The following is a 21,927-nucleotide window of genomic DNA, read 5'->3' on the forward strand; positions in this document are numbered from 1 at the left end:
CGAATTGTCTTTGAACGTCATTGAATGGCCCTCTTTCTCGATCGTCTTCAAAATATATTCTCATTCCTGTACCTTAAATAATTGCATTTCTAGATTATCCCTTTCTATCTATTTTTCACTTAATGGGAGTACCCAAAAGGAAAATCCAACCTCATTATTCTCATGAAAACTAGTCACACCAAAAGTCTGATGAAGGGCGAACTAGTGATTCATGGAGTGGAGTAACGAGAGATTGGTGCTTCTAGGGTTTAGGGTTTTAGGGTTTTAGGGTTTAGAGCCTTCTCCTGTACCACATTCAGCCGTCTGAGAAGACTCATGCAGGTTGTGGATAAGATGTGTGTGCAGTAGTGGGCAAGAGTAACGATTATTTTGCGGCAGACATTCCTTTTCTTTCTGGGGACACGTTCCTGTTTTGCTGCTTATAGTTTTGTGCGATGCTTCAAGAAAGTTTCCTCCTCTTTCACCACAATCTTTTACACGCATGGGGGGGGGGATACAGATGAATGAGATCTAGTATAATGATAGCTCCCAGCATTTTATTTATGGGCATGGCGGAAGAGCGATTGCCAAAGAGAATGGAAACAACCCTGATTTTTGGGTGGCTATTTCGAAACGAAGGCCTCAAAATATGAATATCTGTCCACGAGATTCTTTTTCGGAGCATGGAAATTGGAGAAACTAACAGAGTATCACGGTTATACGTCATGTTCCCATCACTCCACAGTGATTAGATATAATCTTCAAGTCTCTTTCTAAATCGTCTAAATCGTTTAAACAATCTCTCTCTCTCTCTCTCTCTCTCACACACACACACACACACACAATGAGTAAATGGCCTTCCTAAAAACCCATTCACAATGAAAAACTTTTCTAGTCCGGATTGGTGGTGGCAATCATCAAAAAAGGACTTTTTTCCACTACTCCAAGCTTGTGACAAGTGTGGCATCCATTGTTTGACTCCCCAAAAAGGGTGCCTTTGTTTTCATGGAAAAACAATGTGTGATGGGTCTTCTATGGAGAAGAGCAAGACGGAGAGCTTTTAAGCCCCTCAGAAAATTATTCGTAAAGAGTGGTACTGGTAGGGTTTGCTGAAAACTACACATGTTTCCAAGCAACTCAGAAGTGGCTTCATCAGGTGGGGCTCCCTTGCAGACAAAGTCAGTAAACCCACAAAGTGGTTTTCTACCTCCACATGGCTTTTCTCAATAGAGAATCGTACCCACATAAGCTACCATTGTTTTGTTTATTTATGGAGGTGCTGCTTCAATGCCCATTATTATAGAAAAGGATTTCTAGGATTACTACTTGTTTCCAAGTTTGGTTCCTACCTTGTTGGTTGGTTTCCAACATCACATATCCTACCATGTTTGGAAACAACAAAAAATAACAAATACTAATAATAATATTATTATTTTTAATGTCAACAACATCAATAATAAATAAATAAATAACAAATATATTTGCAAGGGAGATATTTGTAAGGTGGCAATTGCCATGAAGGAAGCATGGGGTGACATTTCAATATTAATTTCTCATGCATATGTGTCTTGTTGAAGGGATGACTTTGAAGATCATGCAAAAAAGACTTTGGACTTATTTGACCATTGTTCTTTGTTATTTGACCGTTGTACTTGACTTAGTTGAAGTTTGATAAATTAGTGGGAGGCTCTTTTGGCATCACACTAAAAGCATTGAGGTCCCCATTCCACCTCTTTTTCCTTGCCTACAATACCCCTCATCACAATTCCATCTTCTATGTCAAATCTTTGTGTGAAGAGGTAGTTATGTAAACAAAAATATTGAGAATGAGTAAATGCTTTATGGATTTTAATGAAAGCCTTATTCATAACTTGCATTTATTTATTTGTTTATTCGTTTGTCTTATTGTGGGTTCTCAATGGGCATCTTTGGTTGCTTGCTTTCAAACCCACCCCCACCCCATTCTCCTCTTCTTAAAAACTTTGATCTTAAGATGGGTTTCTTATTTGATTTCATTTCTCAGTTGGGATGAAGTGGATTTTATGCTGGGTTTTGAGAACATCAACTCAGATCAAGCTTGTATTTTGTGGAGACACAATACATGAGGAAAAAAAGAAAAATGGAATTTAGTTTTAGAATATTGAAATAATTTTGAAGCATGGTATCTTGAGTTGTGTTGCCATATACTCATCCAAAACAATCAACATGATAATGTCTTTTCAAGGAAGAATCTTTCCAAAATGAAATTATCAAAATTATACAAAAAAGGAATACTGTCAAAATGAAATTGATAAGTGCAATTGAGAGTTATTTCATTGCATGAGTTGGGCCTTAAAATAATGCTGAAATTTCAAATCAAATTGTTTTAAAATTAAAAATATGCTATATTTAAACTAAAACATAATGAAGATAATCATCTTACTTTGCAAATTATTCATTTGCAGTACCATTAATTTTATTTTTTTAATTTGGCAATACACGAATATCTCTTGTATTTTTCATTAATAACTTTTGATTACTTTACAAGCTCATGTGCCAATAAAATTTGATTTCTTAGTTGCTTAATCTCTTTTTGTATATTACTATATGTTTAAAAATATCAATTTTGAATGATTTCTTTTTATTTTTTTAAAATTTGAACCGTTTATAGTAAGAGACTTCACTTATAAATTTATCCATCAATTTCACATATATAATCATAGTAATAATAATAATAATAATAATAATTTAATCACACCATTTAGAATTTTTATCTATAATCTTTGAACCTCATAAATTGTATTTTGTAGACTATATATAATTATTTTAAAAATCCCCTAAAAATATAATTATAATTTTGATTGTGATATGTGGATTTAAAGTCACAAGAAGTTGGAACCCATCCATGAGTTTCATAAAGTATCCATATTTCTTCATATAAATGCCACACAAACTTAATAGTTTATCATCACAAAAGGATAAAGAAAATCTGAATATTTTTCATGGATGAAAAAATGCTTGATTTCTTAAATGCTATGGAACACATTATTGTAAAAATAAAACACCCCCTTTTACACATCTCCAAATTATTGCACATAGAAACTTCCTTGCATTCAATTATTTATTTATTTGATTTATTTTTTAATCTTTTCACCATTCCACAAAAGATAAAATCGTGCATTTTAACGTGGAGTAGAAGTACAAGATACAAATTTCTTTGATATTTCCGGCCAATAATGCGCCATAACCTGGAAGGTGACAGCAGGACTCTTATCAGTAATCTTATCAGGAAGTCTAATCAGAAGTCGTATCTGCATACACGTTACGCGTCGTACCAGCAGTCTTATCAGGAATCTCATCGCAAGACCCACCAAGAGCCTAACCAGGAGTCGTATCAGGAGCCTTATCAGAAACCTTCATCCATCACACAAGAAGATTCTCAATCAATGGGTCCCAACAAAAGCAAATGTGGCTTTCGGAAAGAGATGGGTATTGAAGCCTTGCTTTTGTTTTCTTAGTCTCCCATCTTACGACGTCTGAGCACGCATTACATGACGCTTCCAGACAACCGTTTCCATCATATCAGGAAATATATTTATATTCATATACATACATATATATATATATATATATATAAATAAAAACTTCTAGAACCATCCGGAGGTCTGGTCTTCTATCTCGCAACCGCACAATAGTAAGTCATGACTGAGACGTTACGTTGTGAAGACCACCGCAGGGGAGGAGGAGGATCCTGGAACTTCTTAACTGTCGAAGATACGTCGAAATGAAAATTGATGATGAACGAAAGAACGAGAAATCGAACGGATGGACGAACGATTTCTGAACGAGACCGGGACGAAGCGCGGCACCGAGTCGGGAAAGTGTTCACCGACGGGCACAGTCGACTGCCCGTTGAAGGATTTTACACACCAATGAAGATTACGGCAAATGCAAGCCAGCAAGCAACCTCTTCTAACTGTGGCAACCGATTCGAGTTATCACAGTTTAAAAGAGGTGATTAGGGAAACTTGTAGATCTTGAAATGGGAGAGTGTGAGCTTATTCTGACTTGCGGGGATGACTGACTGGTTTACAAGACGCGGTCGAAGTTGTGTCAGTGATAGTTGTGGAATTGAATGTTATCTCGAATTCGCTCTGATATGGCCTTCAAGGACTTCTCATGAGCTGCTGCAGCTGCGAGGTGTGGCTGAGGTCATGCTCCCTGGGCAGACGGGGACCTTGTTGAGGCACAGGCGAGAGAGTTTGAATGAATGCACAACTCTTGGTTTAATGCGATATGGCCCCAGTTTATCTGTGTTGGCATCGAAAGAATCCGCAAATTGGGGCCATGTCGTGTTAAACCAACAGCCATAACCAGGAAGGCGATGGAGCACAATACTAGTGACACAGAAAGTCCACCGAGTATTCCCACAGAAATACTCAAACTCCTGGAAATTGTGCGGAGCTTTGTTTATCGTCTGTTTTCGATCGGCTTCACATACTTGGTGTTTTCGAGTTCTAGAACTCGAGTTCTTGGTTTAACTAATTTGTTCACAATTCGTTGGGACTGAGTTTGAGTGGGGGTTCACAGCCAAGTGAAGAGATGCTTCCCGAGTCTAAGATTCTTCCACGTAATGCGGTTTAGACATGAACAGCATGAATTTAATCATTCAACATGGACGTGTCAGAGAGGACACATCATGCCTCAGAGGATGGACAAGATCTAGACGTACAATTCCCTTGAAAAAACGAAGTTTTTCAGCCTTTTTATTCTCAATCGAGCCGCGGCTGCGCAGCTAATTGCAGCTGACGGACACACCATTGACAAGTGAGTCTTTTATCCTGTGCGTCACATCCATCGTGCGGTTGAACAATTCTATCAGGTTTGCTCCAACACTGAGCTTGTAACAACATCCCTTTAATAACATTTGCCTCCAGCCTTTCATGTCTTTATCGCCATCTTCGCTTCAGATTCTATGCAGTCTGCATCTGTCCATATTAACCTCTAGAGCTCATGAATCCGTGTTCATGATGCACTACAGTCGTCTGCAAGTAATTTGTCATGGACATGTCCATTACACTCTCTGAATCAATCTCCCACAGCTCAAATGACGCAATCCCACAAGTGTGCGCAGATGCTCTAGTTCCCAGGGGCGAAATGGGTATCGAAATAACCCCCTCGACAGCAATGACAATCAAACTATGTAAATTAACCGGATCAGAGTTGAAGTGTTTTGAGTATTAAGCATAATCTGCAGATTCTAATCATAATAGCTCAACTTTCAGGTTCTCTAACGGTGTGTTTGTATACAGTGGTTCAGACCACAGCCAAGCCAGGAACACCACCATTCGGTGATGATCAGCAAGACAACGACAAGCAGAATCTGAAGGACATGGCTCAAAATCACGGCGGCGAGGTACAAATTCATACCAACAGCGCCCCTATTTACACCATATGAGATACCTCTCATGGTTCACTGTCATCTGAAAAATTAGGGCTGTGATTATTCACTGAAGCTTGGACAACAGCATGAAGCTGGGCGTTATTAATGGTTGTACTTCATTATACTCGTGAGTGAAGATGAAAATGACGACTGGGTGGGACTACTACTGTTGGCTTTCATTTCGACAACTTGGGATTTTCTTATTCTCTCCTCTACCGACACGCGGTGTTTTGTCGGTGTTTCATATGCCCACGTTTCTCAACCATCTGAGTGAGTTATTTGAGTGATGGGTCCTACTCGGTGCTTCCTTTTTGGAATGAGGTTGTAAAATCGACGGTTTTAATGCCATATCCGCATCTTTTCGGTGCTTAGTATGTTATGTCGGTAGAAATTTGTGTTAGATTGTTGGCACTACGAAAATGTGATTTCGTGTATATTACCATGCTTCAATAAGAAAATACCGATTGGATAAACAATTGATATTCTTATTGAAAGTAATTTTAGTTTTATCAAAAAAAATTGTGCATTTTTTAATTTTAAAGTTGAGAGATGATTAGAGGTAACTAGAGGATATTAGATGAATATGTGTGAATTTGAGGACCTCCATGAATATTCTTCACAAATTATGCTCTATATTTTCTCTTCCTCTAATAAATTTAATTTTCAAGTTAATTTATATTGGCATTTTATTATTGGTTTTCTATCCCTCTTCGAGTTTTGTATCCATTGATTCTTCTTACTTAATGTCCCATAATATTAACTATATAAATAAATCTCATGGATTCTAACTTTTTTTTAAAAAAAATTAAGAATATTTTTTTGTTTAAAAAATAAAACACACATCCTACTTGATATTCTTTAGAAGAATCATATGTGATTAATAGTTTGTATTTTGATTGATAAAATAAAAGTAAATTTATATTAATAAAAAAACATAATAATATATGTGTGTACTTTTTTTTGTTTCTTTCTTTGTTATTTTTTAAGATACAAATTATTTTATTTTATTTTACTTAGAATCAAAAATTATAATAATTATATAAGCAAATTCCTAAATAAGTAACAAAAATGGATGTTTAGAACTCCTGCTGATGTATCAATTAATTTATTAAATAAATATTTTCAGAAATAGTAAACTAATATAGCCTTTCATAAACCAATATTGTACTTTGTAAATAATAAAGAGACTTTAAAATATTTACTATTTATTTTTTTAAGAAAATAGAATACTAGTAATAAAAAGGGTGTTCAAAGTAATAAATTTGATTAATAACTGCGCTGTGTGTTTTATTATTATTATATATATATATATATATATATATATATTGAAATCCAATACTTGTCATGAAATAAGTTGGTTTAAAGATATAAGAATGTACCTTCTTAGAACAGCAATTTAACGGCAGTGATGTCTTGAGTTATTTTTTAAATGACAAATTTAGGAAATTGTTTTTAGTTTTTAAGTTATAATGTATAAGATTACAGTTTAAAACTGAATTGATGAATATTCTTCACTATGATTTTTTAATATTATGTCAAATATGTTACATAATATCCTTATGTTTATTTTTAAATACTAATTTCAAAAGCATAAACTTGTAAACATTATATTTATTACAAAAAAAAAAAAATCATGGTATAATCTTATATATAGAAGGTAATCTTGTGTATTTTGCAAAACACAACTTTTTGTTACAAAATAATTATTTACATTACAATTTACAGTAAAATATTTTAGATGTAATAATTATCATCATTTTCAATATGTAACAAATTTAATATATCACACTCTTAAAAGAACTAAATCGACTTATCAAAACTGGATGGATTAAATGGAATGATTTAACATGAGTGATATAGCTTAGTGTATGATAAAGTTATTTTTTTATTGTTAATTATAGACATTAGCAGAATAAACTTGATTTTTAAAAGATTAATTTAAGTAAAATGACATATTACAACACAACCACTTATTTAAATAATAATAAAAATTTAATGATATTAAAAGAATAGGTTTTGCCAAAACCAAAAAATTATATATCATAATAACTCCATTAAAAATTATTTGTTTATTGATGGTCCTGAAATCTGAACAAGTGTTTCCACTTCTAGCTACTGATATTTGATCCCGAGATCAAAACATCATACAGCACAATGCTTTGCACATCATCAGAATTGCTGCATATACATATCAAAGATCCTCATGAAAAATCTGAATGCGGGCTGTTAGCCACTTACTCCACCTGATTACGATTCTTCTGTTATTCCATCCCTGAGCCAGCTGCAAATCGAGAGGGATGGCACAACTCGAGACATACTATGTTTCAGCTTCAGAGGGGAAAGTCATTAAAGTTATTTTTAAAAACTTAAAAAATTAAAAAGGGGGAGGAGAGGAGGAGAAGAAGAAGAAGAGGGTTTGAATGTTACATACTGTGCAAGATCTATCTAATCCACTATAGCAGGTACCACTGTCACAGAAGATGCTTGATCATCCAAATGAGCTTTCTGCGAGGACCTACAGCTTTGACTCCTGAGATCTCCTTCAGAGACCCCATGGTCAAATGAAGAAGATCGGCTTCTCCTAGTTTCCTCTCTTGAAACAAATCCACAAACACCCCAGTCCCCCACCGATGAGCCACTCGGTCAATCCCCCGACTTCATTCAGCTTGGATTGTACCAAAGCAGCCATATCTGCAGCGTGGTTGATCCTTTTGTAGCCTACAGATTTCAATGAAAGTGATCGACTGTCAAAACACCTATGTCGTGATTTTGAGTCCCTCAAGACCTCGCCTTGTTGCCTGATCAGCTCAACGGAACGTCCATTGGTTTTAGATCCATTTATGTAGCTTTGAAAAGCATGAGGGGCATCTCTATTGCCTAGTTGCCTGTGAACATTACCCTGACCCCTAATTCTGGAGCCTGTCGTAGAAGGGGTGCTCATGCGAGAATGGAAATTCTCTCTCGGCTTGAGAGAACGATGCAAATATTCTCCCCTAAATGGATCCTCCTCTTCCAAATACCCTCCTGCATTTCTGCACAGAAAGCTTATCCTCCGGCTTCTTGAATTAAGAGCTATGGCATTATTACTGCTCGTGACAACATCAGATCCATGGTAGTGACGCATCAAATGATCCCTGTTGGATTCATCCAACAACGGCACCTCAGTACTTTCACCAACAGCACTTTCACTGTTGCGCACCTCAGTTACACTGTAAATGCTCCCCAACTCTGATGCCATCAATCCCTTACAATCATCCAACTCAGCTAATGAGGACATTTTCATTCCCCTCGTGCTCGGAACAGTGGAAACACTGTTGTTCCCCTTGGCTTGGGTCGCCACTCTCTTCCTAGTCCTCAACAATGATGTGCGCAATAGAGTCTGTCCATTCGGCTTTTCAAGAAAGGTTGATGAACCCTGGTGCAGTGTCGCTTTGGCCGGAGAGGAGGATGAAACGTTGACCATCTTGGATGTCGAAGCTGGTCTGTCTGCCAAGATGTTTCCTTTCCGGTTACTTGGACTATCAGAATAATTTGATATTGCTGGAACATCGTTTCTTGGTGACTGTTCTGCCGCTCTACCCAATACAACTGTGTTTCCCGAAACCGTCGATAGTTTCTTCTTCAATGTAGTTAAGTCTTTCAAAGCAGACTCTGTGTAGGCAACTCTCACAACAACAGCTGATGATGATTCTGAGATAACGTTCTTTTCGACGGATCGTAAATTTCGTTCATTACAGGAGACTTGAAGTGTTGTAACTTGTGATTTAGCCCTAACTAATGTCTGTTCATGCTGGGAGAGAGTGTCTACTAACAATCTTGTTTTCTGCCGTTTGTATGTGTGAGACACTATATCCTGCGCCCACGTTCTTTCTGAACGAGGGTCTACATCTTTCTCCGAAACAGTTGCAAGCTTTCTAGTGAAATTGAATAAAATTTTCCTATCTGTAATTGCTTCATCTTGCTCAAGCCTCAACTTGTGTGCTGGTTTGGCAGACACCAAATCATTGTAAGAGACTGTCTTCCTAGTCGGCGGTTTCAGGATTCTCGAATATTGAGGTGGAGGTAGTTCTCTAGCAAAACCAATCCCCTTTTCCCAGTTGTCATCAGAGAGGCTCACAAGTGGAAGCTCGTCTTTGTCTTCGGCAGTTGTCCTCTTAATCGCTTGAACTGATGGGCTATCAGGGCAATTTGTGTTGACTTTCAGAACAGATAGCACTTTCTCCTTGGTCAACAAGCGAGCACCTGGTTTCCTCCTTTGAAATGCTCTTTCTGCACTAACATGGGTTGTGTTGAGAGCGAGCGAGGTGCCGACGCCTTTCTCTAAATTACATTTATCGAGTTTCAGAATGATCTGTAACAAAACAAATTACTGTAAGAGTTCAATGCGTGTAGGCTTAGCACCATAAAACGTTGATTCCGAATCCTTCCACAAAGCATACAAGCCTGTAACCAAAGCTTACAAAATTTACACAACTACTTGAACAATCAGGAATCTGAATAACGGTTACCTTAGAATATTTTTGGTAGACGTGTCCCTCTTCACCATCCGAAGTACACTCTTCTCCAGCGTTAGTAGATCGCTGCCGCTTCCTAGAAGGTGAACCACCAATTCCAAAACTCCTAGGATTTACTAATCGGGGAGATGGATCTGAAGGGATCCAGAAAACAATCCGCTGCTGTCGAACTTCAAGAGAAGCTGAATTCTCATCTGGGCAATGTTCATCTTGATGTACAACAGTATTTCCAAGAGATTCAGAGGGAGTGAATTTCAAAGCTGCCAACGCCGCCAATTGCTTACGCTTCGTCTTCGTCATTACACATGCAGCTTCTACCTTCTATGCTCAAATCTGGGTGTACTACACATTCTCACATATGTTGATTCTGTCATCAAAAACAAACCAACAGTAATATTATTACGACACGAAGCATTCTAGCGAGCTTTGATCAGTTACAAGCAGATGGTATACTATGTTAGAATTGCCGTACGTGCTAGCAGATTGTACAAGTTGAATTCGGCATACAACGGAATTTTTCTTGGAACAGGTGCTCTCATACACGATCCCACTCAATTCTCTGCACAATTCTGTCTTCAGGTTAGACACTGGAGCAAAAGAATACAACTACTAAATCTTGCAATGCCATCCCTCGTTTCTACACAAGCAACATCACCACCAGAGCTGGTATGCACAAAATTGACGTGTAAATCATATCAAACATCAAGTCATTCTCCAAAGCGCTCTGAAGACGAGTGAAGGACAAATTGACAAACCACCAATCTGGCACCAAAAATTCAACCAGGACATACTTAATGATATCCGCGAGCAAATCCACTCCACGATCAAAAGCAACAAAACCCTAAACACCAACAAAACACTACCCCTACCATTAACTGATGCTCAACGTCATGGAAAGCCAAACATCCAATTGCCCATCTCAATAATCCAATTTTTCCCACCACTGCATACACTACGGACACACTAATCCAGCATCCCAGACACCAAATTCCCAAACCAACAATCCCCCCTCACAAAAAATTCCTAAACACAACTCCTTCAAAACATCACCAAAAACACAAGCTCAAATCATGAGAACATATGCTCTCGAGATTTGTTCGGCAGAGAAAACATGATCGTGAGCAACGTCTTCATACAACGACGCCGAAGCCATAACGTTCGTCTCCACTTCAGATGAATCCGCGTTGCTCACTGCAGGTTGTGAAGTTGCGATCTAGGACAACATCTGCAGGGGTCGTCAGTGTCGTAAAGAGAAAGAATTCGATAAGGCGATGACTAAATCCGCATACATTCATGCTGCGACGCGCCAGTAGCAACTAAGCTACTACCGATTCTACGAGCAACTTCCACGTCAATTTTCGACAGGATTGTGCGAAATTTCACCGCTCTGTCTCGTTCTCTTTCTCCAGTGTGTCCCAGATTGTGTCAGAATAGATAGCTCGTGGGCCACACTGCAAAATTCCGCGATGCGACCGCCGATCTCCTCGATCCTCCGCTGGTCTCGCCGACAATCAGCCCAACTCTTCCTTGCTTCCTTACGAAGGGGCTCTGCCGCAAGCGCGCGTCTATGACGCCGCTTCTAATATCGAACTGGGAGTGAAACTGACGTGCTTCTGCGGTGAGCTTATTTTCGAAGTAGTTCCCACGCGGCTGGAACCGGGAACCATGGATTGAGAACGCTCTGTTCGCAATGGATTCTATGAATTCGTTCAGGGTAGTGAAATTAATTCTAGGAGATGGAATAAATATTTACGATTGCGGAAGTTTAAGTTTTCAAGTGAACTTTTTTACTTTTTTTAGATTAATCTATGTGATATTTTAAGATACTATTATTCTATATGTTTATAGCGAATGAAAGATGTACTTGGTCATTTTAGAATATAATATATATTTTAGAAGCTTATTGTTTAAACATAAAGTTCTATTGCACTTTACTGTTTAGAAAAAGGTTTCAAAATAACTAGAAGCATGATACAAATAGTACTAGAGTATTGAATTTAAGTACTGTGAATCAGATTGTTTAGACGCACAATAGAATTTTCTACTACAATACGAAAAAATAGAATTTGATGCAATTAATCAAGGTATTTTAATCATACCTTAAGTTATGTATTACTTGTATTTGTGCATCAGTTTATTATTTTTATTCTTATTACTTTTATTTTTACTTCATTTAAATCACACACACAAGCATGGAATTTTTAAATGCTACATTTCATGATTTATTGGCATAAACGTTAAACGTGGTAGTGATTTGAACAGTAAAGTGGCTTCACCTCTCTGTTTACCATGAAGTGAGTGATATTGGGACCCACGGTACTGTTCTACGCAACGAAAGATGAACGGAGGGGTCCACCACCAACAAGAGCAGCACTCGACAGAGCAAACAAACGAACGAGGTCACGAACGAAACACCAAACGAACGGAACTATGATTGAGCAAACGAACGAACGACCAACCAACCAAAGCACAGGGCACAACGAATGCGAGAAACCATCCACACCACGAAGGACCGTCGTCGTCGTCGTCTCGGATAGGGGGAAGAACCAGCAGCGAGCGAGAGAAGAGGGAGGGGGGGGGGGATGGGAAAATGGGGAAACGGGGTTTGAGGAAGAGGAGTAGGAGCTGGAGAAGGCAGGCAAGCAGGCAAGGAGGTTAAGAAGAGAGACCACAGCAGAGCCAGTGTGTGTGTGTGTATGTGTTGACGATACCGAAGAAGAAGGGAACGGAAGGGAAGGGAAGGAAAAGGCAAAGGCAAGCCAAAGATAGTAACGAAGGGAAGGGAAGGGAAGGGAAGGAACAACGTGGTGCCGCAGCTACTGTTACTCACTCACTGCTCATCTCTGCTTGAGTGTATCGAGGATTGATAGAGTATTCTCTGCCGCCGCCCACACTCACTCACTCCCATCCCATCTCTCTCTCTTTTCTTTCTTTCCCCCTTTATGCTTCCTTCTTCTCACGTACTACTCTACTCTACTCTACTCTAATACCCTTGGCTAGTCTTCTCCTTCTGCTTCTTCTTCTTCATCCACCCGATACCACCACCAGCAGGCTCCCTCCCCTCCCTCCCTCCCTCCCGCCCTTCCTGTGCAGCAGGTGGAGGTGGAGGTGGCCATTCCCCCGGAGCAGGCGGTGTTTACCCTAATACTGTGATCGGTAGTCTTCTCCAGTGTTGTGACGGGGGGTGTTGGTGAAGAAGGTGTAGGGTTTCGGTGCTGGCTTGGCGTTCGTTGGCTTGTTGCGATTCGTTGCAGCCATTGACGGGTGGTTCCCCCCCCCCACTTTTTTTTTTTTTTTTTTTTTTTTTGAGTGTGTGATTTGGTGATCTTTGAACTTTGGAGGACATCGAGATGAGTGACGATGATGATTTCGGGGATCTGTATGCGGAGGACGTGGGAGGAGGAGGAGGAGGTGGCGGTGGTGGTACTGGTACCCTGTACGAGGCGTCCAAGGAGGTGAGAGTGGAGGAGAGTTGGGGATACGGGGGTGAAGGGGATGTCAACGACGAAGATAGGGAAGACGAGGAGGAGCTTCTCTATGGGACTTCCTCTGCGTCTGCCGTGGCGCCGGCTGTCGTAGGAGGATTGACGGCCGGGTTCGAGGTCGGGGTAAAGGATGTGGACAACGAGGAGACGTTTTTGTATGGGGAGTTGTATGGGAGTGCTGCGGCTGCGGCGACGACGACCTCGAAGGGGGATGGGTTGGAATCCGCGTCTGTTGAAGATACCAGGAGCAGGGAAGCGGGTGCTGCAGCTGCAATTGAGAATGGAAATTCGTATGGAGCGGAATCAGATGCTAGCGGCTTACTAGGTCGGATGCAACCGCAAACCCCTGGAACAGTCGGTGGTTTGAGGGCTTTGGAGAGCTTTAGGGGGGTTGGAGGGATTGTTGTGGCACCGGGTCTTGCACCCTCTGGGTCTGTTGGTTTACGCGAAAAAGAGGAGGTGACAGCGGGAGAGATGGGCGACGATAGTGCCGCTGCAGCTGGAGTTGCAGGGACAGGGGAAGGCGAGGATTGGGACAGTGATAGCGACGACGGCCTACAAATTGTGTTGAATGACGATGCGCCGGCTTTTGGAAATCCGGAAGGGGAGGCGAAGAGTGAATATTACGAGGGTAGTGATGACGAGGACGAGGAAGACCTGATTATTGTGGCAGAGGATGAGCCTCTGGACGGGCAAGAGAATTGGGGAGAGGAAGGAGGGCCTTTATCTGAACCGCCTCTTTCCGGTCCTCCAAGTGGAGGTCCACCAGGGGCACTCGAGAGGGTTGTATCAGGTGAGAATTCATTCTCTATTTACGTGTAGCATTGTTGTTGGCAAATCGTTTCATTTCTAGGGTTTGTTGGTCCTGGAGTATATGGGATTGGAACTTGAATCTGCTTGCATACTGTGCGCACGCTGTTATCATTTACGCCAGCTCAAAGCGGGCACGCTAGTCGTATTCGAAACTTAGTTGTAGTGGAATTTGATAAATTTTATGTCCTGTGAATGCAGGTGGTGATGATCGGGGAGCCCCTGGTAAAACTGGTGGTCAAGGGCCAGGTCTGGCTGGTCCTCGAATTGGCTACAGTGGTCAGGGCTACTACACTTCACAACCTCATCATGCACAGTACAAGGTACTGGCTTTATCCTGGTATCAGTAGTGGTTGCGTTTGTTGGGTTACGAGGGGATGAGTTTTGTGTTGATATAGAGTTTTAACTCGTAAGCATCATTTGTTAGAAAACATACGACTTTGAGTCTCTCGTTTTACGAAGTGCCATTTGGGTATTGAGGCGATTTGCGGTCCTAATCTGAAAGTTGTTTCTCGTTTTTGTTTTGTTTGTGTTTTTTTCATACGAAAATCAGTGATCTTTTTTACGAGCTAATAGAGAAGTGAAAGTTTCGGCTGGCGGTTTCGAATTGATTTCTCTATTTTGCTCGTACAACAGAGTTTAAACTTGCTTCTAAGCCTTCATCGGAAGTGAACCTATTGTTTTGCTTGTGAAAATAACTTCTTTGATGTTTGACTTGCTTACCAAGTTGCGATATTGCTTTCTTTAAAAGGATATTAAGGTATACTTCATATGTCAGTATGTGAGACCAGGTGCTGGAGCATCCGGTGCACCTGCCTCGAGCCTGGCAGGAGAACCACAGTCAGGTGGAAGAGGTGCTGGGAGAGGGGATTGGGGAGCTGGCCGAGGTGCTGAAGGCGGGCGAGGAGATTGGGCAGGCAGGGGGCGTGGTGGTTCTAATGGTCAACGAGGTTCGCAAAGTGGTCCAGCGGCATGGGGTGGTTCTGGTGGTCGTGGATACTCAAGTGGCGTAGAGTTCAATCTGCCTCCAACCAAGTACGTCATTGCTTAGTTTTACCTTCAATGCTTTGATGCTATACTTTCTGGAGGACTGAAGTTGTTTAATCATCGATGGTGTTTTTCAAAAGAATATTTTGTCTTCTTTTTACAGGAAGGGAAAATCAAGTCGCGTGTTATTTTTCAGGCTTAATTTATGGCAATTTTTACCCAAAAATACTCCTCGAAGTATACACAAAATATAGGGTTAAGAGCGGATTTCTCGTTTGGGTATTCTTTTTTCGCTTTTGTGGTTATGACTCTGATGGAAGTACGGATTTTACAGGACAGTATTTGATATTGACCTTGAAACACTGGAAGAGAAGCCTTGGCAACGACCTGGTGTGGATATTACAGACTATTTCAATTTTGGTTTCAACGAGAACAGCTGGAAAAGTTATTGTCAACAACTGGTAATTTCGTCTACTTCTTACATTTTGTACTGTCTCAATCTTACAGGCTCCCTGTGTTAGATTGTCCTTTTAGCCTCCTTTTAATGAAATATACTTTTTACATTTGTGTCAATGTATCAGCATCAGCCTCAGGTCTCTCTGTTATTCAGTGAGTTGTCCAGTGTCTTGACTCTCAATACTACTTCACTCCAGCCGAGCATTGAACTGTACTAAACCTACTTACATGGAGTTTCATAAACGAAAAGGAATCCCTTTGGCTCTGCTTGGTTTGATCTGTGAATGCTTGTGGAAAATAATAGTTGAGTAACGTTTAGGATTGATGCAAGAATTAGGATTTATTCGTGGTCTTTAACCCTGGGGGTTCAGGACCATGTGGATTCAAGATAGCCGAGGTTCAATGAGATATTAAAATCTTATGAGTTCATTAATGGGTTCTTTCTGGACATCATTCGTGCAGGCCCAATTACGATTAGAAGCAACAATGCAAAGCAAAATTCGAGTCTATGAAAGTGGCCGCTCCGAGCAGGTATGTTCGCCGCCGCTGGTGTTTGTTGTAACTTCAGGTTTCCCAACAGATGTACTAGGGTTGAGCATCGTATTCGATGCTACGTATCGTAAGTATTTGTTGCTTTGAGTATTCTGATTTACTAGAAGACTATTCTAACAATTAGTTATATGAGTGTAATTTTTTTACGCCTAGTTGTAGTACTCTTTAATACGCACATTTGAACTGCAGCGTTCATACTAGCTGTAATTCAAGCCCACGTTGTTGTTGATGCTAAAATAAGCATCTTCATTGAATCTATTGAAGAGGACGTCTGGATAGCAATTCAGAAGGGGTAATTTTTCCCTATCTATTTTACCACTGATACCTCTTTGTGATTGAGGCAGGAATATGATCCAGACCTGCCACCAGAGCTCATGGCAGCCCAAGGCCTGCAAGATGCTCCCGGTGATTTTAGTAACCACCAGCGTCAGTCCGACCATGGTGGTCAGTCAGGTAGTCGTGGGCGTGGATCAGGGCGAGGTCGACCTCAAATGGTAAAAATTCTTCATATCTCTTGGAATCATGTCCTATGCCTTGTATCTCTATTCAAGTATTGGAATTATATTCCCACGCTCTATTATTTGGCGTTGGTGGGCCCTTCTTGTTCATCTCACTTGTCGTAAGAGACGGTCTGGCTCGGCTAAATTCTTTTTGTGTTAACGTTCTTTCTCGGCGCAGCCTACAGGGAGGGCTATTCAAGTTGAAGGTGGAGGAGGGGAAAGACGTCCTTCAGCTGATATTCGCAGGCAAAGAACACGAGATTCCGATGCCGTTATTCACGTGAGAAAGCACTTCTGTTGGAATGAGTCTGGGTGGTTTTGCAGCCTTGTTCTGTTGTGTTTCATTCATTCATCTTTTCTGTTGATAATGATTATCTTCATGTTGAGACTTTGTCTGAAGCAGCCGGTGTGATGAATGTACATGAGGTTTAGGGCGATGTTTGTTGAAGGACCATATTCTTAGTGATCGTGTGCGTAAATCCCGTCTTCAAAGGATACTGAGATAAAAGTTGATGTTCCAATCACCTGATTTACACTCGTTGCGCCGTTTGTTATTTAGATTGTTTTACAAGATGCATCTGAGGATGAACCCGACGTAGCAGCAGCAGCAGCTGTTGATTACGATAAGGAGTACATAGTGGATGAGGCAAAAGGTGGGAAGCAATTGGAACCATACTCGAATTACCATCACGAAGAGGAGGCTCGTGAGTTTGGACCTGGAGGACCAGCACCATGGATGGATTATTACCCATATGAGCATTGGGAACAAGGAAATATGATGGACATGGCAGGTGAACATATGCATGGTCCTGTGCGTCCAGGTATGGGAATGGAAGGGCATGGACCCTTTCCTATGGGTCCTGGCATGTCTATGCATCCACCTGGTGCTGGACATGATTTTGGCATGTTTCCTGGTCCTTTTGGAATGCCACCATATGAGAGGTACACATCAACTTTGACTGAAATCCTGCATAGTTGTCGACCATGTCTTTGAATGTCCAAAGATTTAATATAATGTCAGATGTTGCCATATCGGATAAAGTTTCATGGTCCTAGGGTTTTCTACGATGTCCCTGTTATAAATGGGCTATCCAGTAGACATAGATGTCCACGATTCCTTTGCAAGCGTTTATCTTGAAATTTATTTTGATTTATTTTGTATTGCTTTCAGGAGTGGAGTTGGAAGACCTCCTATGTACGGGGGACCACGATTAGGAGGGGGACCTATGTCTGGCCCGGGACCAGATGGATATCTACCGGATCATTTTGCCATGCAGCCCCATCCTGGTGGATTTACAGAGCCTCAGCGGTAAGTGATATTTTCACCAAGTGTCTCATAAAGTTGCTTATGTTCACTGTGTTCATCGATTGAATATTTGCTGTGTTTTTCGTGCTTCTCTGGCATAGGGATTTCTCAGTATGGAGGACTTTCGTCATTATTAAACTTGATCATGAAGTCTTTGGTTTGTGAGCCTGATTGATGAACTCTTTGGCTGGGATGAGTAGGCTCAGAACCCCTCCGGGATTAGCGCATCCAAATCGTGTGGGTCCTCTCAGCGGTGAGTGGGAGGAAGAGCTAAGCAATGGTAGTGGAGCTAATCGATCAGGGCATGAGCATCATGGCGCTCATGTTAACAGGGACCGCGAAAGTCTTAGTTGGGATAATGACGTTGATAAAAGGCCCCAGCGGAGGTCCCGGTCTGTACTTGTTGAGAAGGCTGCTGAGGAGCCTTCACCCGAGCAGGTATCTGGAGGTCCGAAGAGGTCTAAATCTAAAGAGGATGGCGGTGAAGGTGAAGATTCAGAGTTGGGTGGCAAAGGAAGACCTGCCAAGAGGAAAAGGGTTGGTTCCGTTACAATGAGAGGTGATAATAGTCAGTTATATTCTTCAGGGGCATCATCCTCTGACGAGAGTTCAGACTCAAGTTTAGACAATATCAAGGAAGTTGCACCTGGCAGAGCAAAAGCTGCTAGTCTCTATGAGAAAGTACCTAGACAGAACGATGCATCAGAACAACACCAGTATAGAGGTGATTCTGGGTCTAGAAGACGAATGGCGGAAAGTAAGGAACGAGAAGAACTTCACAGAAGTGAACGCTCACAAGGTCTTCGAGGGAAAGATGAGCCTGTACATGATCGGAGAAGCCGCGAAGATAGGGACAGAGATAGAGAAAGAGACAGGGACAGGGATAGAGAGAGAGAGAGAGAAAGGGAGAGGGAGAGGGAACGAGAAAGAGAGAGGGAAAGAGAAAGAGAAAAAGAAAGAGAGAGACGGGAATATGATGAAGCTCGTCATTACAGAAAGGACAGAGGTGAAGAAAGGAATGACGAAGTTAGAAAACGTGGAAGACCCGAACATGGCTATGACAGGGAGAGGGAGGATAGAAGCCGGAAAAGAGAGCAAGAAGAACCCGGACATCGACGACGAGCGGGTGAACTTCAAGGGCAGAAAGCGTGGGTGGACGAGAAAAGGAATGATGATCGTTCTCGTCATGGAGACAGAGAGAAAGATGCTAGGCCTTATGATAGAGATCTGGAAAGGAGTCGAGGACGGGAAGAATTGAGGTCCCATCAGAGAGAAGAAAATCGTCCACGTGAGGAGGTTTCAAGGGTGGATCAAGAAGAACGGTATAGAGAAAAAAGAGAAGGAAATCGCTCGCGGGAAGAAATTTCAAGAACAGGTCAAGAAGAAGAGCGGTATAGAGATAGGGACAAACTCCGACGGGACGACCGTCTAGATGAGCGGCGGGACGATGCACGCTCGAAAGGGGGTGATCGAGCTGAGGAGAACAGAGAAAGGGATCTGAAAAGCCGTCGACACATGTGAGATTACTCTAAACGCAATGCAGCTGTGTTGGGAACATGTTATTCATCTCAGGGATTGATACGTTTCAATTAGACTAGATCAACTAGTGTTTCATTCTGTGGTTTCAGAATTGGAACTCTCTAGTTATCACTGCAGAGAATAGCATGCTCAATGTTTTTTCGAACAAGACCCTAATTATCCAACAGCTAAGTTACTGGGATTTGAGTTTAACTCTTTAGGACATTTGTGCAGGGAGGACAGGCCTAGAATAAGTGAGGATAGGAGGAAAGGTGAGGATCGAAGGTATGAGCTCCATCGGAAATCAGTGGCGAATAGTCGTGAGGTGGGGGATGATGCCCGTGTGCATATTCGAAGACGTGATGGATCAGAGGAGAAGGAAGCTGATGTTGCACGTAACGGTTCCCTTGCTAAGGATAGAAGCCATCATGGTTATGATGAACATAAGAGAGAAAAAGAACGATTGGGTAGTCAGCACGACGACGAAAGTAGGAGAGACAAGGACAGCTACCATTCAAGTCATCAACAAGATAAAGTATGGCTGGTTCCTAATATGATCTCTTCCGCAAAGCCAGTTTATTTGCGACCGTGGTTGCACTCCTCGCATAAGTGTTGGTATTTAGTATATTATTTGTTGATTGCTGTGGTGTGCACGTATTAATTTATTCTCTGGAATATATTTCCAGGAACATGGATCAGACATTGTCCAACGTGGGGACCGCGATGCTTCGCGATCGAAAAGATCTCATGCAGGAAATCGGAGATCAGAGAATGAAGATGTGCCTGGTTCGCACCTCACAAAAGAGCCTAAGCCTGAATCCGTAGTAGAGGATGTCAGTTCAGGAGAAGACGATGGTCAACCGAGGCGAGGTCGGAGTAAGACTGAACGTTGGAACAGTCGAAGGGAGAGAGAAATTCCCACAACCTCAGTAGTAGATGGAAAGAGGCACAGGCGGCAGTCTCGTGCACGAGAAGCTGATTTGACTAACGAAGCTCGAAATGTTGATCAGCTTACAAATGAGAAACGGCAGGTGAGACATTGATTGTCTTGTTTTTCTATTGTCGGGATAACGTGTATGTATAGGTCGGGGGGAGTAGAAACCACGTATCAGATGTGAACGATAACATAAAACTTATTTGCTTTCTGAATGTTTCCTTGTAAGCTCAAATTATTTCTTTGTGCGATTTTAAAGTAAGTGATTTTTTGTAGGACCAGGGACGACATGAGAATCATCAGCAGGACGCAGAACACAGTTCTAGGAACGAGCCGAGAGAACGGCAGCAGACTAGCATTTCTGCCAAACGATACAACAATGTTGACATCGAAGGCGAAGAAGACCCTGCAAATTCCAAGACAAAGGAAATTCGAAGCGGAGTGGTGTCACTAAAAGAAAGCAATCGTAGAGAATCACCTTTGCGAAGTACCCATCGGCATTCTGGTAGTGAGGATCACGTACAGCTGTCCGAGGAAGTCACAGCTAAGCTTGAACGTCGGAAAGAACGGTTCGGGAAACCGAGACTTAAGAAGCCAAGCGAGGAGGAGATGGCAGCTGGCCGAGATGAACCTTCCTATGCTGTTGAAGTTCAGGCAGATCCTGTGGAAGTGAAACAGGAAAGGCCAGCTCGGAAAAGGAGATGGGCTGGCAGTGGGTAGATGCTGTGACTAATTTCCTCGCTTATCTTAACAGCTGCTAGTTCGTCACAGTTCAGTTGTAGAGTCTTTTCCACCTTTGGTGTCGTACGAGTTATCGTCTTTCTTCTACTTATTCAGAGCCTGCCTTGACTCTTGTCTTGACTGCACATATACCATACTTGGCCATGTCGGCGCTTGTGAGATAACCCGCGGTAGCCTCACACATGACTAGCAGCAAGCTTCCTGACACAAGCTGTGGGTTGCTGCTTTCTAATCTTCTGGCAAGCGTTTCCAGGCTTGAATAAATGAAAGAGTCGCCGTTCTCAAGCGACGAAGCGTCAGTAACTCAAGGTACCCAAGTTAAACGAAGCAGTCGTGCTTGCAAGGATTGTTATGTCCAATGCAAGTTCTTCGCGTGCTCCTAACCCGGTCATTCTATCATACTGAGGATGTAGTTTCATACTTCGCTGTACATTCGGTTTCGAATTAGGAATTCATTGGTTTGATACCAACCTCTATCTTATGTTTTATGAAAAGGTTGAGTAGACACAATACAAGGGTGAAGCTTACCACTGCAGTTTTACACATTTTCTAGAGGTTAATTTAGCATATCTTCAAGACTGGTACAAATCTGCTACAAATCTAGAATATAGCTGAACCGTGCTTCCAAGGATTAATGTGTCCAATGCAAGTTTTTCAAATCCCCGTGACCTTCAAATTCCGAAAGTAGCTGAATGGGGCGTTATCGTGCTGTTACACACCACC

The 21,927-nt window shown here is 41.5% G+C and overlaps 2 protein-coding genes across 6 annotated transcripts; one reads left to right on the plus strand and one right to left on the minus strand.

Moving 5' to 3' along the window:
* Positions 1-7,451: 7,451 nt before the first annotated feature.
* Positions 7,452-11,497, minus strand: LOC112284945 (uncharacterized). 4 transcript variants are annotated; one of them, XM_024525347.3, is made up of 5 exons: positions 11,299-11,432; positions 11,052-11,140; positions 10,388-10,474; positions 9,910-10,282; positions 7,452-9,752 (listed from the first exon to the last, which is right to left on the minus strand). In XM_024525347.3, exons 4-5 carry the CDS (start codon positions 10,213-10,215, stop codon positions 7,983-7,985), a joined length of 2,076 nt encoding a protein of 691 aa, XP_024381115.1. In that variant the 5' UTR covers positions 10,216-10,282; positions 10,388-10,474; positions 11,052-11,140; positions 11,299-11,432; the 3' UTR covers positions 7,452-7,982. The 4 variants fall into 4 exon arrangements, with proteins under 4 accessions (XP_024381115.1, XP_024381113.1, XP_024381116.1 ...); XM_024525345.2 differs by lacking the exon at positions 11,052-11,140 and having other exon boundaries at positions 11,205-11,490; XM_024525348.3 differs by lacking the exon at positions 11,052-11,140 and having other exon boundaries at positions 11,299-11,424.
* Positions 11,498-13,073: 1,576 nt separating this feature from the next.
* LOC112284675 (uncharacterized) lies at positions 13,074-21,747 on the plus strand. 2 transcript variants are annotated; one of them, XM_024524699.3, is made up of 13 exons: positions 13,074-14,193; positions 14,412-14,533; positions 14,989-15,245; positions 15,532-15,658; positions 16,116-16,184; positions 16,550-16,699; positions 16,884-16,985; positions 17,265-17,647; positions 17,877-18,014; positions 18,212-19,528; positions 19,764-20,064; positions 20,216-20,560; positions 20,740-21,747. In XM_024524699.3, exons 1-13 carry the CDS (start codon positions 13,266-13,268, stop codon positions 21,181-21,183), a joined length of 4,683 nt encoding a protein of 1,560 aa, XP_024380467.1. In that variant the 5' UTR covers positions 13,074-13,265; the 3' UTR covers positions 21,184-21,747. The 2 variants fall into 2 exon arrangements, with proteins under 2 accessions (XP_024380467.1, XP_024380468.1); XM_024524700.3 differs by having other exon boundaries at positions 20,746-21,747.
* The last annotated feature ends 180 nt before the right edge of the window (positions 21,748-21,927 follow it).

This window comes from Physcomitrium patens, chromosome 7, assembly GCF_059467195.1.
Source record: "Physcomitrium patens ecotype Gransden chromosome 7, ASM5946719v1, whole genome shotgun sequence".
Classification (NCBI taxonomy): domain Eukaryota; kingdom Viridiplantae; phylum Streptophyta; class Bryopsida; order Funariales; family Funariaceae; genus Physcomitrium; species Physcomitrium patens.